This window comes from Diabrotica virgifera, chromosome 7 (assembly GCF_917563875.1).
Source record: "Diabrotica virgifera virgifera chromosome 7, PGI_DIABVI_V3a".
NCBI lineage: Eukaryota > Metazoa > Arthropoda > Insecta > Coleoptera > Chrysomelidae > Diabrotica > Diabrotica virgifera.
Genome location: NC_065449.1, coordinates 140,005,367 through 140,022,528, shown reverse-complemented (window position 1 = coordinate 140,022,528; position 17,162 = coordinate 140,005,367). Strand labels below are relative to the sequence as shown.

At 35.5% G+C, this 17,162-nt stretch overlaps 1 protein-coding gene across 1 annotated transcript in view; it reads left to right on the top strand.

The window, feature by feature from the left end:
- The window catches only part of LOC126888062 (pyridoxine/pyridoxamine 5'-phosphate oxidase-like), a 95,355-nt gene that overhangs the window by 5,211 nt on the left and 72,982 nt on the right, over positions 1–17,162 (top strand). The window contains exon 2 of the mRNA XM_050656079.1: positions 4,913–5,015. Coding sequence (XP_050512036.1) covers positions 4,913–5,015 — 103 coding nt within the window. The remainder of the gene's footprint in view (positions 1–4,912; positions 5,016–17,162) is intronic.

Genomic DNA, 17,162 nt, shown 5'->3' with positions numbered 1-17,162 from the left:
AATAGTTCAACGCGAAATCACCGAAGAAAGAAGCGTTTTTCGGGAAAATCTTATTAAAATTTTTAAAGTATCGAAAAAAAGCTTATTATTTGTTTTTTTTACAAAAGTTTACAACATATCGAAAAAAAGCTTATTATTTGTTTTTTTTACAAAAGTTTACAACATCAAAAATAAGCGAGTTACACTAAAAAAAAAGTTGGCCCCTTTTTTTGGTAAAAAAAATCGTGAAAACCTCCCTCTATTTAGCACCCTAAATGAAATTAATCGTTTGGCTTTACCATCTATTTTAACTGTATGTGTATTGTTTATATGATATGTAAGTTTGGTTGGTTTGAAGGGCTTATTTTTGAAAACATTTGGTTTCATAGTAAAAAAAAATTTTCTAAAAATTTTTGAAAAATTTCATTTTTTCAAAATAACTTAAAAAGTATTAGTGATAAGAAAAATCTTAAAGAGTAAAAAAATGTAGGTTTTGCTATTATAAATATGCTAGTTTCATTTTGTTTCTCTGTAAGACAAAAATTGGTTAAGATATGGCTGTTCAAAATTTGCATACACTTGTGATTAGTGACCCATTCAAGCTTTCTCAATTATAACCCTTTCAAAAATAAACACTTTAAACCGGTGATACTGACAGATCATATAAAGAATAGATAGGTAAGTAAACTGTTTGTAAACCGGTAGCGATTAATTTCATTTTGGGGAGCTAAAGATGGCGAGATTTTCATGATTTTTTACAAAAAAAAAACAGAGGGCCAACTTTATTTTGAGCGTCACTAGCTTATTTTTAATGCTAAAACTTTTGTTAACAATTAAAACAAAGCTTTTTATAAACACTTTAAAAAAGTTTAAATGGATTTTTCCCGAAAAGTGCTTAATTTTTCGGTGATTTCGAATTAGACGAATAAGAACGTATTTTTCATGAGCTACAACCTTGTTTTTATTTGATTGATAGACTTTACTGATACACCATTTTTTTGGGTTTTTTATAAGCTACACTTTTGCTGGGGGTATTTTTTTCTATAAAATATTTATTTCTTGAGTTATTTGCGAAAAACCGTCTGAAAACGTAGTTTTTTTTGTCGAAAAATCAACATTTTCAATGGCAAATAACTCGAAAAGTATCGACTTACGTAAAAAACTCTATAGAACAAAAGTTGCTTAAAATCAGTCCATTTATCCATTTCCTGTCTTATCTTGAACGTATGTTTTTTCACCCCCGAGAAGGGGTGACTGTCACCCCCCAAGTAAAAGCAACCAACGGCATAATTTCAACTTTGAAGTGGAGGGTAAGTAGAACCTAAATCCAAATTTTCATGCAATTCGGAGTTGCCCCTGAAAATTACACGGTATCGCCAAATTTCCCGTTCATTTACTGGGCTATTTACCAGTGGGTAAAATCCTTCTTGTCCTTAGTCAATGTCATTACTTTTGTTTATTGTTGACACTCAACAGATTGCCAAATACTTTTAAATTAAATAAAAAAAAAATAAAAAAAAACATGGCTTCTCGAAATCTGCGTATCTCGTTTAGAGCGTTTTCGTATTGCTTTACTTTATTTCTAACTTTATTTTGAGCGTAGCTTGCTTACTTTTGTTTGATGCTAGAAACTTTTTAAGAAAAACAAAAATAAAGATTTTTTAAACACTTTAAAAAAGTTGTCATGAGTTTTCCCCAAAAATGTCTTAATTTTTTGGTCATTAACGTTGAAATATTCGAGTTGGAAATTGATGAAAATAAACCTATTTTTCATTAGCTGGGGTTATAAATTAGAAATTCTACTTCTGCTGGGTTTAGAGACCTTATAAATACACTATTTTTTCACTTTTTTAAAAGCTATTCTTGCTCAGAATGATTTTTTTTTTCTCGTTACGTATTCTTTGTTTGATTATTATGACAATGGGTATATGATCTTTTGCAGTTTACATTGCTTATATTGAAAAAATGTCGCATGCATAAAAAAAATCAAAGAAATTGGTATCTTGATTTATCATTTGTGAAGAATATCATAAATGCTGCTTACAACGTTAGTCTTTGCAGTCGATTTTACATGGTCTACGTGTCGGACCTATTAAAATGCCCAACATATCTGTCGGACAAACATTTTTTCATATATTATAATATAAAGTTTGTTATTGAATAAACTTACAAGCAACCTGCTAGTTTTCACAATCATAAACTTGTCAGGATGACACGTTTCGCAATTAAAATCACGTTCCACAATTAAAATTTCTCCTGTTCCAGTGTCCCCTTACGTCAAAGTTTGTCTGACTAGACACCTTTAAACTACTATTTTCAGCTTGCTGTTAATAAACTTTTTTTTTTGTACGCGGGATCCAGGCCTATATATTGTTTCCAAGTCTCACACGGTATGGTTACGCCACAGTCACTTAAAAAGGTGTTCTTTTTCTTTTTTTTTTTTTTTTTTTCTTTCATTACATTGAAAAATTAATATTGAAATGATATGAAGTCCATGTTAAAAGATTCAACTTACTTACTTACTTTCCGTGTCCGGAACACCAGCAACTTTAAATTCTGTATTTCCAATGGTTGGCCGCATAGATGATGGCACTGTCATTTGCTATAATTAAGTCTTCTTCTGTGCAGGTCTCTCTCATCTCTGTGCATGATAGTAGATGCCGGCTGGTATGAACCGCGTCACAGTCGCAGGTATGGTCCTCCTGGTATCCCCATTTTTTCAGGTTACTAGCACAACGTAAAACGCCGGTTCTTAGTCTGTTTAGCGCTTTCCAAGTCGGATACGGTAAATTGTGTCCAGCAGCCATTTCCTCTGAGGGAGGAAAATGTGTCGCGGTAGCTGACGCTTGCCATAGGTGTATTCGGCGCGTCTCTGGCGCTTCGGGGATGGATCTTGATGTTTTCAGGAAGCTTTTCCGAGATCTTAGTCTGCTTGGCTGAGTTTGGTGGTCATATAAGGGGTGTCTTCGGTCCGTCTCCTACTTTTTCTGTTCTACCTCTGACGTGACCTTCCTCCTGATAGGTGGTGGAGCAATTCCAGCTATGGGGTATACCTCTTCGATAGGTGTCGGTTTCAGGCAACCCGATATTATACGGACCGTTTCATTTAGAATCACGTCGACGTTCCTTGCGTGAGCAGAGTTTGCCCATACTGGTCCTCCAAACTCCGCGGCCGAAAAACATAATGCCAAGGCAGAAGTGCGGAGAGTGTGTGGTTGTGCTCCCCATTTTGTATTAGTTAGCTTGCGGATGATATTATTTCTGGCACTTACTTTCTTCTTGACATCTTGACAGTGGTATCGGTAAGACAGAGTTCTATCCAGACGGACGCCAAGTTATTTTGGCGTCTTGTTGTGTTCCAGCATCTGACCACGCCATTCCACCTCCAGCGGCCTTTGGGCATGCTTGTTTCTCAGGTGGAAAACACATACCTGGGTTTTTGTGGGATTGGGTTTCAGAGGGTTTTTATCATAGTATAGAGCTAAGTCTCCCACGGCATCTGCCAGTTTCACTTCGACTTCATTGAAGGTTCTTCCCTGAGCTGCCACAGCTGTATCATCAGCGTAAATAAATTGTCTTGTTTGTTGGTTTATGGGTTGGTCGTTGGTGTATATGTTGTATAGAATCGGCGCGAGGACACTTCCCTGTGGTAGCCCATTTTTTTGGTCCCTCCACCGACTGTTCTTAGAATGGAGCGTTGCGTAGAAGCGTCTATTCTGGAGGAGACATTTCACTAACCTTTTTACTCGGAAATCCTTTGTAGTTTCGTAGAGTTTTGCGAGTAGCCGTTGATGGTTAACTGTATCATAGGCGGCAGTTAAGTCTATGAACGCTACTCCTGTTATTTCCTTCCGTTCAAAACCATCTTCAATATGTTGGGTGAGATTAAAAATTTGACTGCAGCAGTACTTTTCGGGCCTGAATCCTGCTTGTTCTGGAATAATTTTAGTCTTCACATATTCTGCGATTCGGCTCAGTATCATTTTTTCAAAGGCTTTGAAAAGGTGGCACAAGAGAGATACAGGTCTAAAGCTCTTTGTATCCGCCGGATCCTTCCCTGGTGTTAAAAGGGCTACCTACCACTCTAGCTTCCCTCCAGATTTTGGGGATTTGTAATGTACGGATGCAGCAATTCATCATTTTTACGAGCCACTCTACGGATTTTAGTCCAAAGTTCTTTATTTGCTCTGTTCGTATGTCGTCCAGGCCAGCCGCTTTATTATCTTTCATTTGGTGGATCGCGCCTCTCATCTCCTCTAGACAAAAAGAGGTACCTAGAACATCTCTTTCTTCGTCGATATTCCGTTGAGCTCTCACCTTACGTCTGTAATGTAGTCTTACCGTTCATTAGACGATGATGGGCTATCTGATCGGGTGTGACTTCTGTCATGTTGACTGCCGGAGCAGCGGGATCGTTGCCAAGATTCCGAATCAGCTTCCAGGCACGAGGCACGTCTGCTGTTTTGTTTCATGTCCAGACTCGTGACCAGCTTGCACCACCTTTCCGTTCTGTTGGCGGATATCGCATTTCCTCCCCAGCCTATATTGTCGCTTCCGAGAAACGATGTTCTTCATATAGCTGTTCGTGTCATTTAAGTAGGGGTTTAGATTCTTTATTGAGCCCCGCTATGTACTCAGTTCGACAACCTCTAGGGATAAATTTCCGTGATACTTGCTTTACGATTTCTACAAATTTATCGTATGAATCAGCGCAAGGTTGTAGCTGGGAAACTTCTTGATCCAATGTTTCAGAGAATTTATCCCATTTTTCTTTAGTAAAGTTAAACCTTCTCTTAAACAAGATTCAACTTTAGGAAACATACTGAACCATACCCAAAACCTACACTACATCTGAGTCTTGCCGAAAATTATTCATTTCACTGTAAGTTTAAAATCAGTTACTTATACCATTAAATGAGCAACATTTTTTTAGGAGTGGGGAAGTTTTAAATCGTACAATTACTTATGCAGAAATAACAGAGGAGGAAGATTTTTTCTTTGTTACTGACGTTAGAAGTACTAAATCCAAACACATAGTAAGTATCAAAACACCACATAGTCTTTGTGAATATCAAATTAAAATATACGGCTAAACCAAAAACACATTTACCTTATCATCGCTTCCTCCAACACTTACATTATGTTTCCACCGTCTGCGAGTTTATCGCCAGGTTCAGTCGTGGATCGGCAAAACTGTTATGCTGAATATTGGGACTGGGAAAAGCATGAAACAATTTGGATACCAATCCAAACTTCCATTACTCCAGCACCCCCCGAAATTCTAAAATTTATTTTCTGCAGATGCAAGGGAAACTGTGGAAGTAGCTATGTGTGGTTAACCACTATCGAAATATACAGGGTGTTTGGTAAAAAATGGACCATATTTTAACCGTAGATTCTTGGGGTTAAAATAGGTCGATTTAAACTAACTTACCTTAGTACGAAAGTTGACAATAACAGACATACATATTAGAAGAAGATTAGAAGAATAAAAGAAGATTATTTTTTTTTTAATAATTTATTCTTTATTTAAAAACGTTAAGAACTATTTGTACCCATTACTTTAAAGCTATTTGACATATCCTTATCATACTTGTTAGAAAGTGTACAGTCGGAAAAATGAAAGAATACCCATGAACGAACATATAAAACACGCTGTATTTTCCTGTCACCGTGCCACAAAGAAAATTGCTCAGCGCAAGTACATGTGATAATAATTATTACATGTACTTGCGCTGGCCAATTTTTTGTGTGACACGGTGACAGGAAAATACAGCGTGTTTTATATGTTCGTTCATGGGTATTCTTTCATTTTTCCTACTGTAGGTACTGTATACCCTACTAAATAATCGTTTTTGGTTACCACTATAGACGTACGACACGGGAAAGTGAATGGTTTACCCTTCCGAAATTCTACGCCACTGACGAAACTGCTGTTTTAGCATAATTTTTAGATTCTCCAATACTTTCTATGAAAATAATATTAGTGCGGCAGATTCGTGCAAATATTATAAAAATTACCGTGCATTTAATGGTAGAAGCATATAATTTGGATCACATATACTACACATATAAACGTTCAGATTTAGATACGGCGCCATCTCAGATTTTGCCTTTTACAAAAATGGCGGGCATTTAAAATGGCGACTATACATATGTGACTAATAGCACGATAACTTTTGAACGAAAAGTCCGATTTCAACCAAATTTGGAATATAGATTCTTTTTTGATGTATAAGATCGTGCTCTTGATCCGAAAGAGTCGGTTTACCAGAAGTTGTGTTTTCCTGATTATTTTTTGTAAAAATATGTTGTTTATTTCTCCAATTCTTTCACCCTGTATATAACTTTTTAGAAAGGTAATACCGGCATTCAAAAGAGCATAAAAATATTTTTTAGGAAATATTTTAAACTCTTTAGTTATATTAATTACCATTTAATAAGAATGCATAACGTATCTTCACATGTAGGTACCTATGTGTGGCAGATTCGTGCAAATAATAATATAAAAATTATTGTGCATTTAATGTTAGAAGCATATAATTTGGACCACACATACCTACTACAGATACAAAGATTCAAATTTAGATACGAGTCCATCTCAGATTTTGTCTGGCATTCAAAATGAATCTGTCGCCCATAGGTACATGTGAACATACGTTATGCATTTATTAAATGGTAATAAGCATATCTAAAAAGTTCAAAATATTTCCTAAAAAAATAATTTTTACACTCTTTTCAATGGCGGTATTATCTTTTTAAAAAATTTATATATACAGGGTGAAAGTTTTGAAAAGGGAACAACATATTTTTACATAAAAAAAAAACAGTAAAAACACAACTTCTGTTAAACTGATTCTTCCGATTCAAGACCTCGATCTTACTCATCAAAAAAAGAACCTATATACCAAATTTGGTTAAAATCTGACGTCTCGTTCAAAAGTTATGGTGCTATTAGTCACATATGTATAGTCGCCATTTTGAATGCCCGCCATTTTTGTAAAAGAAACAAAAACTGAGATGGCCTCATATCTAGATTTGAACCTTTACATGTGCAGTATCATCATCATTCTCTTTGCCTTATCCCTATGCAGGGTCGGCTTCCCTAATTGCATTTCTCCACACAATTCTGTCTTGGGTCATATCAATGTTAATCCCCTTTACCAACATGTCCTGCCTTATCGCCTCCCCCCAGGTCTTCTTTGGTCTTCCTCTCCTACTCCTTCCAGGAATCTGCACTTCAGCTATTCTTCGTATTGGGTGATTAACGTCTCGACGTTGAACATGACCAAACCATCTTAACCTATGCTCTCTCATTTTGGCATCAATTGGTGCCACACCTAGACTTCCCCTAATATACTCATTTCTAATTTTATCCTTTTTTGTCACTCCACTCATCCATCTAAGCATTCTCATTTCCGCCACATGCATTCGTTGTTCCTCTTTCTTTTTCACTGCCCAACATTCAGTTCCGTACATCATAGCCGGTCTTATGGCTGTTTTATAGAATTTTCCCTTCAGCTTCATTGGAATTTTTCTGTCACACAACACACCACTCGCTTCTTTCCACTTCATCCATCCAGCCCTAATTCTACTGCATGCATCTCCATCTATTTCTCCATTACTCTGTAATACCGATCCTAGGTACTTAAAACTATTGCTTTTCACAATCATTTCACCATCCAAAGATACCATTTTATTTGTACTAGCTCCATCTTTAAATGAACATTCCAAATACTCTGTTTTTGTCCTACTAAGTTTTAAACCTTTTTCCTCCAGAGCTTGTCTCCACTGTTCCAGTTTTTGTTCTAAGTCTCTTTCACTATTTCCTACTAACACGACATCATCAGCATACATTAAGCACCATGGAATGTTACCCTGTAGTTTCGCTGTTATCTGGTCCAAAACTAATGAGAATAAATACGGACTAAGCACAGAGCCTTGGTGCAATCCTACTTTCACATGAAATTTATCAGTCTCTCCCACACCTGTCCTAACACTAGTCGTTACTCCCTCATACATATCCCTCATAATCTTTACATATTCACCAGGGACTCCTTTCTTATTGAGTGCCCACCACAGAATCTCTCGAGGAACTCTATCATATGCTTTCTCAAGATCAATGAATACCATATGAGCGTTTGTTTCTTTACTCCTGTATTTTTCCATCAACTGCCTTATAATGAAAATTGCATCTGTTGTTAATCTACCCTGCATAAAGCCAAATTGATTCTCGGATATTTCGGTCTCTTCACGTATCCGTCTGTCAATTACTCTTTCCCATATTTTCATGGTGTGGCTAAGCAGTTTTATAGCCCTGTAGTTTGTACATTGTTGTATATCTCCCTTGTTTTTGTAAACAGGTACCAGTATACTGCTTCTCCATTCGTCTGGCATTTGTCCGACTTCCATAATTCTATTAAATAGACCTGCTAGCCACCTTGTTCCTGTCTCTCCCAATGCTCTCCATACTTCCCCAGGAATATCATCTGGTCCTACCGCTTTTCCTTTCTTTATTTTTTGAAGCGCTTGAGCCACTTCCTCGTTGGTTATTTTGGTGACCATTGCTGCTACTGTCTCCGTTGACTCTACAGGCTGTCTGTCAAATTCTTCATTTAATAAGCTGTCAAAATCTCTTTTTGACTTCCCTTTCGTGAACTAGTATTTTATTATTTTCATCACGGATACATCTAATCTGATTAAAATCTTTTGCTTTCCTTGCTCTCTGTTTGGCTATTTTATATATCTTCGTTTCGCCTTCCCTGGTATCAAGTTGATCATAATATAGGTTTGAATACGCTTCTGCTTTGGCTTTTGCTACTGCTACTTTCGCTTCCTTTTTCGCCACCATATAGTTTTGAAGATCTGTGTCGGATCTGGTTTCTTGCCACTTTTTATATAATTTTCTCTTCTCTTTTATTTTTCCTTGTACTTCGTTTGACCACCACCAAGTCTCTTTATCCTCAAACTTTTTTCCTGACGTTTTCCCAAGTATTTCAATAGCAGTATCTCTAATACTACTGGCCATTTTTCTTCAAATTGTATTAGGGCTTCCTTTCATGTTCCAACATATATTTTCTACTATTCTTCTCATGAATAGACCTTCTTTCTCATCTTTCAGCAGCCACCATTTGATTTTTTGTGGTCCTCTCCGATATTTTTGTTTAGTTTCGCTTTTTACTTCGATGTCCAGAACAAGCAGCTTATGTTGTTGGCTTACTGTCTCACTCACTATTACCTTGCAGTCCTTGCATTCACGTATGTCTTCTTTCCGTATCATGAAGTAGTCTATTTGGGATTGATGTTGTCCACTTTTGTAGGTAATAAGTTGAGTTTCTCTCTTTTTAAAGAATGTGTTAACAATCGCCATATCCAATGCTGTTGCTAATTCAAGCATATCATATCCAGCTTCATTTCTAGTTCCAAAGCCTAATCTCCCATGTATTGTTTCATATCCTGTCTTGGTTTGGCCCACATGTGCATTGAAATCACCTCCTATTATAACTTTCTCCTCTGCTGGAATATCACTCAGTACGTCTCCTAATTGATCATAGAAAGCTCTTCTTTCATTCTCACCCAGACCAGTTTGGGGAGCATACACACAAACAACATTCAATACCTCTTTATCAATTACAAATTTCACTGACATCATTCTATCACTCGTTCTTACAACTTCTACTACGTTATCTTTCATTTCACTATCAGCAATTATACCAACTCCATTTCTAGTGTTACTACTCCCTACATACCACAATTTGTATCCTTCACCTAGTTCTTTCGCCCTTTGTCCTTTCCACCTAGTTTCTTGAAAACAAGCAATTTGAACTCTTCTTCGTTTGAGCGCATCCACTAACTCCAGACTCTTACCTGTAAGACTACCAAGATTCCAAGACCCTATCCTGATTTTTCTAACCTGCAATGGTGTTCCCCCTGAGATAGTCCTCACCCGGAGATCCGAACGGAGGCTCATTTTACTTCCGGAACATTTTACCTCAGGAGATGCCATCATTTCAGTATAAGTTTTTACTGCGTTTGGAGAAAGATCTTTTCATTATTATGGCCTGAAAAGATTTTTGGATATTTGATGCCTGAATGCCTTTTCTATCAGCACCATACCCTGCCCTGCACGTTTAGCCAATACACCACCAATGCAACCAAAGTGCAGTATATGTAGTACAAATTATATGCTTCTAACATTAAATGCACAATAATTCTTATGATATTTGCACGAATCTGCCCGAATCTGCCGCACATAGGTATATGTGAAAATACGGTATGCATTTATTAAATGGTAATTAACAGAACTAAAAAGTCCAAAATTTTTCCTAAAAAATATTTTTACGCTCTTTTCAATGGCAGTATTAACTTATTGAAAAATTTATACATACAGGGTGAAAGAATTGAAAAAAGAACAACATATTTTTACATTAAAACCATGAAAAACACAACTTCTAGTAAACCGATTTTTCCGGTTCAAGACCTCGATCTTTTACATAAAAAAAGAAACCTATATACCAAATTTGAATGAAATCTGACGTCTCGTTCAAAAGTTATTGTGCTATTAGTCACATATGTATAGTCGCCATTTTTGAATGCCCGCCATTTTTGTAAAAGGCAAAATCTGAGATGGCCACGTATCTAAATTTGAACCTTTATACAGGGTGAGTTTTTAGTGAGGGATCGGTCGATAATTCCATAATGGTATAGAATATCGAAAAAAGTTATTAAGAAAAAATGTAGGCAATGGTATTCTCCAGGCTTGGAAAATATATCCATTTCTACACGGTGATCAATAACTGCGTGGTATATCAAACATATAATTTTTTAAATGGGACACCCTATATATTTTTTCATATTTATATTTCTCTCATAATTCTTGTTCATATAATATAGGTTTTTGCATTACTATACAGAGTATTTAACAAGTTATGGCCATTTTTATTTCGAAATCCCTATGAGATTAACACCATGTATATAAAGAGGTAATTCATAACTAATAATTTGTTTTATAGAATGAGATAAACAATATACTGTAGTTTTTAAATTAAGTTTAATTGAAGTCATTGACGAATATTTGTATACAGGGTGAACTACAAAACCAAATTACGATTTTCTCAATTTTTTTTTAAATGGATCACCCTATATTTTATTTTTTAAAAACATTACATTTATGATACTCTTTAATTTTTATATAGCATTCCCTATACTTAAACTCATTACTTTTCGAGATATTTTTAGATTTCTTCAAATATCGGGAATACATTCAATTTTTCTAGTAGAAATAAGTTGTATTGAGCGATAATTATACAAAATTAGTTTTATTCAATAAATAACTAACACAAAATATAAACCATACCAATAGGCAGTAAATGTACCAATAAATGTGATATTAAGAAATTATCATATTTCCCTAACATACAAGAATCGTAAAATTCCTACAAAAAAATATGTCTTGTGTATAATAATATAACAAGATTATTTTTATTTAATAAACAGCTCACACAAAACATAAATCAAAACAATATACAACTGATGTAATAGTTTTTAGATTTTTGTATCAACAGTATTCTAAGCCAAGAATTTTTTAGTAACACATTCCTAATTGCAGATTGTGGCGCGCAGTTATTAATAATATAATTTTATACAGTTTTTCCATTACTATGCATCAAAAAATCCCTACTTGGTTAACACTCATAGTCAATCTAGTAGGTGATTTATAAATGTTTAAGATGCTACTGTTGGCGATTATGTGATTGGCCCACATTTTTTTGACGGTTGAGGTTTTTTACACGACGACAGTGCTCCAGTTCTTCCAAAATTGATTTTTTCAACTGGGGCTATATAAAAAACCTTGTATACCAGAAGCATCCAACAACGCCTGATGATATTAAAAAAAGAATAGGTGGAGCTTTTAATAATACAAAAATGTTAAGAAATGTGACTCGGCCATTTGAATATCGGTTACAAAATTGCATAGACGTTGAAGGTGGGCATTTTCAACATTTACTTTAGACTTATATCTTTAACATCACATTAATTGGTACTTTCATTAAACATTGTTATGGTTTATATATTTTGTTAGTTATTTATTGAATGCAAATATTTGTTATTTTATTACACAATAAAAATTTAATGTATTCCCGGCAAATAAAGAAAACTAAAAATATCTCAGAAATTAATAAGTTTGGGTATAGGAGATGCTATATAAAAATGAAAGAGTATCATAAATACAACATTCCTAACAAATAAAATATAGGCTAATCTATGTAAAAAAATGAAAAAATCGTAATTTTTTTGTAGTTTAAAAGTGCTTATAAAATTGAATGTTTCACTAAACACTTCTTGGCTTAGAATACTGTTGATATAACAATCTAAAAACTGTTACATCAGTTGTATATTGTTTTGATTTATGTTTAGTGTAAGTTATTTATTGAATAAAAATAATCTCGTTATATTATTATATACAAAATAAATTTTTATTTGTATGAATTTTACGATTCATGTATATTAGGGAAAATTGATAATTTCTTAATATCAAATTTATTGGTACATTTACTGCATATTGTTATGGTATATATTTTGTGTTAGTTATTTCTTGAATAAAAATAATTTTGTTTAATTATCTCTCAATACTAACTTATTTCTAATAGAAAAATTGAATGTATTCCCGATATTTGAAGAAAACTAAAAATATCTCGAAAAGTAATGAGTTTAAGTATAGGGAATGCTATATGTATAAAAATGAAAGAGTATAATAAATATAATGTTTTCAAAAAATAAAATATAAGGTGATCCATTTAAAAAAATTGAGCAAATCGTAATTTGGTTTTGTAGTTCACCCTGTATACAAATAATCGTCAATGATTTCAATTAAACTTAATTTAAAAACTACAGTATATTGTTTATCTCATTATATAAAACAAATTATTATTTATGAATTACTTCTTTATATACATGGTGTTAATCTTATAGGGATTTCGAAATAAAAATGGTCATAACTTGTTAAATACTCTGTACAGTAATGGAAAACCCTATATTATATGAACAAGAATTACGAGGGAAATATAAATATGAAAGATATATAGGGTGTCCCATTTAAAAAATTATGTTTGATATATCACGCAGTTATTGATCGCCCTGTAGAAATGAACATATTTTCCAAGCCTGGAGAATAAATATCATTGCCTACATTTTTTCTTAATAACCTTTTTCGATATTCTATACCATTATGGAATTATCGACCGATCCCGCACTAAAAACTCACCCTGTATGTGTAGTATATGTGGTCCAAATTATATGCTTCTACCATTAAATGCACAATAATTCTTATAATATTTGCACGAATCTGCCGCACATAGGTACATGTGAAGATACGTTATGCATTTATTAAATGGTAATTAACAGAACTAACAACGAATGATAAAAATGGGGAGGCACTAGTAGAATGGTCCGAAGAGGAAAACACATACCTAGTTTTTGATGCCAAAGACAGAGGAACATTTAAATCAGCTGCATGGAGAAAAGAATATAACCCAGACCTATGTTTTGTCTCAAAAGATACCAATGACAGACCACTAACAACTGCGAGAAGTGTCCTTGCAGACTTCCCACATACTCAACATCGTCCGGTGCTTATCACCATCGGAATATCAATTCCAATAATTAGATCATATCCTCGACCCAGGTGGAATCTTAGAAAAGCAAACTGGAAGAAGTTCTCTGAACAACTAGACCGGACCTTGAGCTGGGTCCCTCCAACCAGCAAACATTATGAGAGGTTTGTGGGCGCAGTAATAAGCACTGCCAAGAAAACCATCCCTAGGGGGTATCGCAAAGAATATGTGCCTGGATGGACTGAAACATGTGAAGACTTATACACGAAGTTTCTCGAAAGTGGTGACCGAGAAATAGCCGATGAGCTTTTACACAACATCGATACAGCTAGACGCCAAAAATGGATAAAGACTGTCGAAAACCTTGACTTCAAAAAATCAAGCCGGCAGGCATGGTCCTTGTTGCGGAAAATTGGAGGAGCTAACCAGCTGGAATCCAGAGAGTCTAAAATGTCTCCTAACAAGGTTGCCTCCCATATAGTATCTCTATCCAGAGCTCCACGAGATCGAACACATACTACCAACGTGAAAAGAGACTTAAGGGCATTAAAACAAATGAACAGAACGAACTCCGAATATTCAGCAAGAATACTTATTTCTGAAATCACACATGCGCTGAAAGAAATGAAATCAGGTAAAGCACCTGGCTTTGATGGTATCCATCCAGAGTTCTTGATACACAGTGGTGCATACACGAAACAGTGGCTTGCAATGTTCTTTAATGATATACTTCAGTCAGGTAACATTCCTTTCTCACTTAAGCGAACAAAGATAATTGCAATTCCGAAACCGGGCAAATCAAACGATAAGCCAGAAAACTACCGCCCCATAGCTCTACTCAGCATGGTATATAAACTATTAGAAAAGCTTCTCCTCAACAGAATTAGTCACAGGATACTAGAAAATGTCCCCATTGAACAAGCTGGCTTCCGCCCTCATCGAAGCTGTACGGACCAAGTGCTGTCATTAACAAATTTATAGAAGCTAGTTTTCAAAAGAAACAAAAGACATCAACAGTATTTATAGATCTAACAGCAGCATATGATACTGTTTGGAGACAGGGGTTAATATATAAACTGGCCCGCATTATCCCCTGCAGAAAGATAATTAACCTCATTGACAACATGCTGACCAACAGAGCCTTCCAGGTTATAATGGGAAAGGAGACGAGTAGACAGATGAAACTTAACAATGGTCTTCCACAGGGTTCTGTCCTTGCCCCTTTACTTTTCAGCCTCTATATTGCTGACATGCCTGAAACCGAATCTCGGAAGTTTGGATATGCTGACGACTGGACCCTTGCAACAAGCCACCAATCTTTAGAAACTACAGAAATCACTCTCACGAATGACTTATCCATCCTCAGCGAATACCTTAAGAAATGGAGACTACAGCCAAGTACTACAAAAACTGAAGTATCAGCTTTTCATCTAAACAACAAGTTGGCAAACAGAGAATTGCGAGTGTATTTTAATAACAAGCTGTTAAAACACAATAAATACCCGAAATACCTTGTGGTTACTCTAGACAGAACGCTCACATTCAGAGAACACCTGACGAAAACAGCAGCAAAATTGAAAACACGCAACAATATAATACAGAAACTCTGCGGCACTACATGGGGGTCCACAGCATCAACATTAAGATCCTTTGCTCTTGGCCTGATATATCCGGTGGCAGAATACTGTGCTCCAGTGTGGCTAAATAGCAGGCATACCCACCTGGTCGACACCCAACTAAACCGTACTATGCGTATGATAACAGGCACAATTAAACCCACCCCTACAATGTGGCTACCTACCCTTAGTAATATAGCACCACCCAACCTACGCCGCGAACATGCATTGGTTAAAGAATATAACAAAATAATGGACAGTCGCCAGCTTCTAGTCCACAACGACATCCCCGATATTCTTGGAAACCGTCTCCGATCCAGGTTACCCCCTCTACAATCTGCTCAAGCGCTGCAGCAATCCAACTTTGACTTAAATACCCGATGGAGAGAAGACTGGGAAAGTAGGACAGATCCGCATTACCATAGTCTACCGGACATCATAGGGAAACCTGGCGAATTTGAACGTCCCCGTAAGATTTGGGCAGCCCTTAATCGAATTCGAACAAACTGTGGAAGATGCGCCGACTCCCTCCACAGATGGGGTAAACTCCCCTCGCCTTCTTGTGACTGCGGCGCTGCAAGACAGACGATCAGTCACATTGTTCAGGACTGCCCACGCAGAGCATACACAGGCGACCCTATAGACTTTGTAATGGCAACCGAAGGGTCAATCGAATATATAAAAAAATTGGACATCTGTTTGTGATGCATTGTATAATGCATAAATCTAAATATATTCTGTGATATACTTAAGCCATACGCTAAATAAATAAACAGAACTAAAAAGTTCAAAATATTTCCTAAAAAATATTTTTACGCTATTTTCAATGGCGGTATTAACTTTTTGAAAAATTAATACATACAGGGAAAGAATTGAAAAAATAACAACATATTTTTACATTAAAACCAGGAAAAACACAACTTCTAGTAAACCGATATATTCGGTTCAAGACCTCAATCTTTTACATAAAAAAAGGAACTATATACCAAATTTGAATTAAATCTGACGTCTCGTTCAAAAGTTATCGTGCTATTAGTGACATATGTATAGTCGCCATTTTGAATGCCCGCCATTTTTGTAAAAGGCAAAATCTGAGATGGCCTCGTATCTAAATTTGAACCTTTATATTTGTAGTATATGGGGTCCAAATTATATACTTCTATCATTAAATGCACAATTGTTTCACATATCGGCTGCACTATATATACCTACTCCTCTTTCGTAACGATAAAGTCGTTAGTTTTCGAGATATTTAAAGTTAAAAATGAAACGGCACAGTTAATTTGATTAATGTATTATGCCCCTTTGTTTTTAATTTCAAATATCTCGAAAACTAATGACTTTATCGTTACGAATGAAGAATATATTATTTACATAGAAAGTATTGCAGAATCCAAAAATTTAACTAGAATAGCAATTCGGCTTCTACTCCTGTATGGAGTATTATAGATACTATGGAGTATTATATCTACTAGCGTATGGATTAGAAGCATGGACTTTAACTGAGGCTATGGTTAAACGCTCGACAACCTTTGAGAGGTGAGTATACAGACGACTACTAAAAATAAGCTGGGTCGACAGAATTATAAATGAGGAGGTCCTTAGACGGCTGAACCAAACAACACAACTGGACAATATAATAAAGAGACGCAAGCTGAAATACTTCAGTCACATTATGAGACACCCTGAAAATATGATCTTTTACATTTAATCATTCAGGGAAAAATCCAAGGTAAACGTGGTCCTGGTAGAAGAAGAACATCACGGCTGAAAAATCTAAGGCAATGGTATGGAAAATAGACTACCTACATCGTTATTCAGAGCTGCTGTTAATAAAGTCACGATAGCGAATATGGTAGTAAACACGATATCTAACGATCGATAAAGGTCATGGAACTGGAAGAAGAAGAAGCAATCATTCTGCCAGTGGCGTAGAATTTGGTAAGGGTCAGCC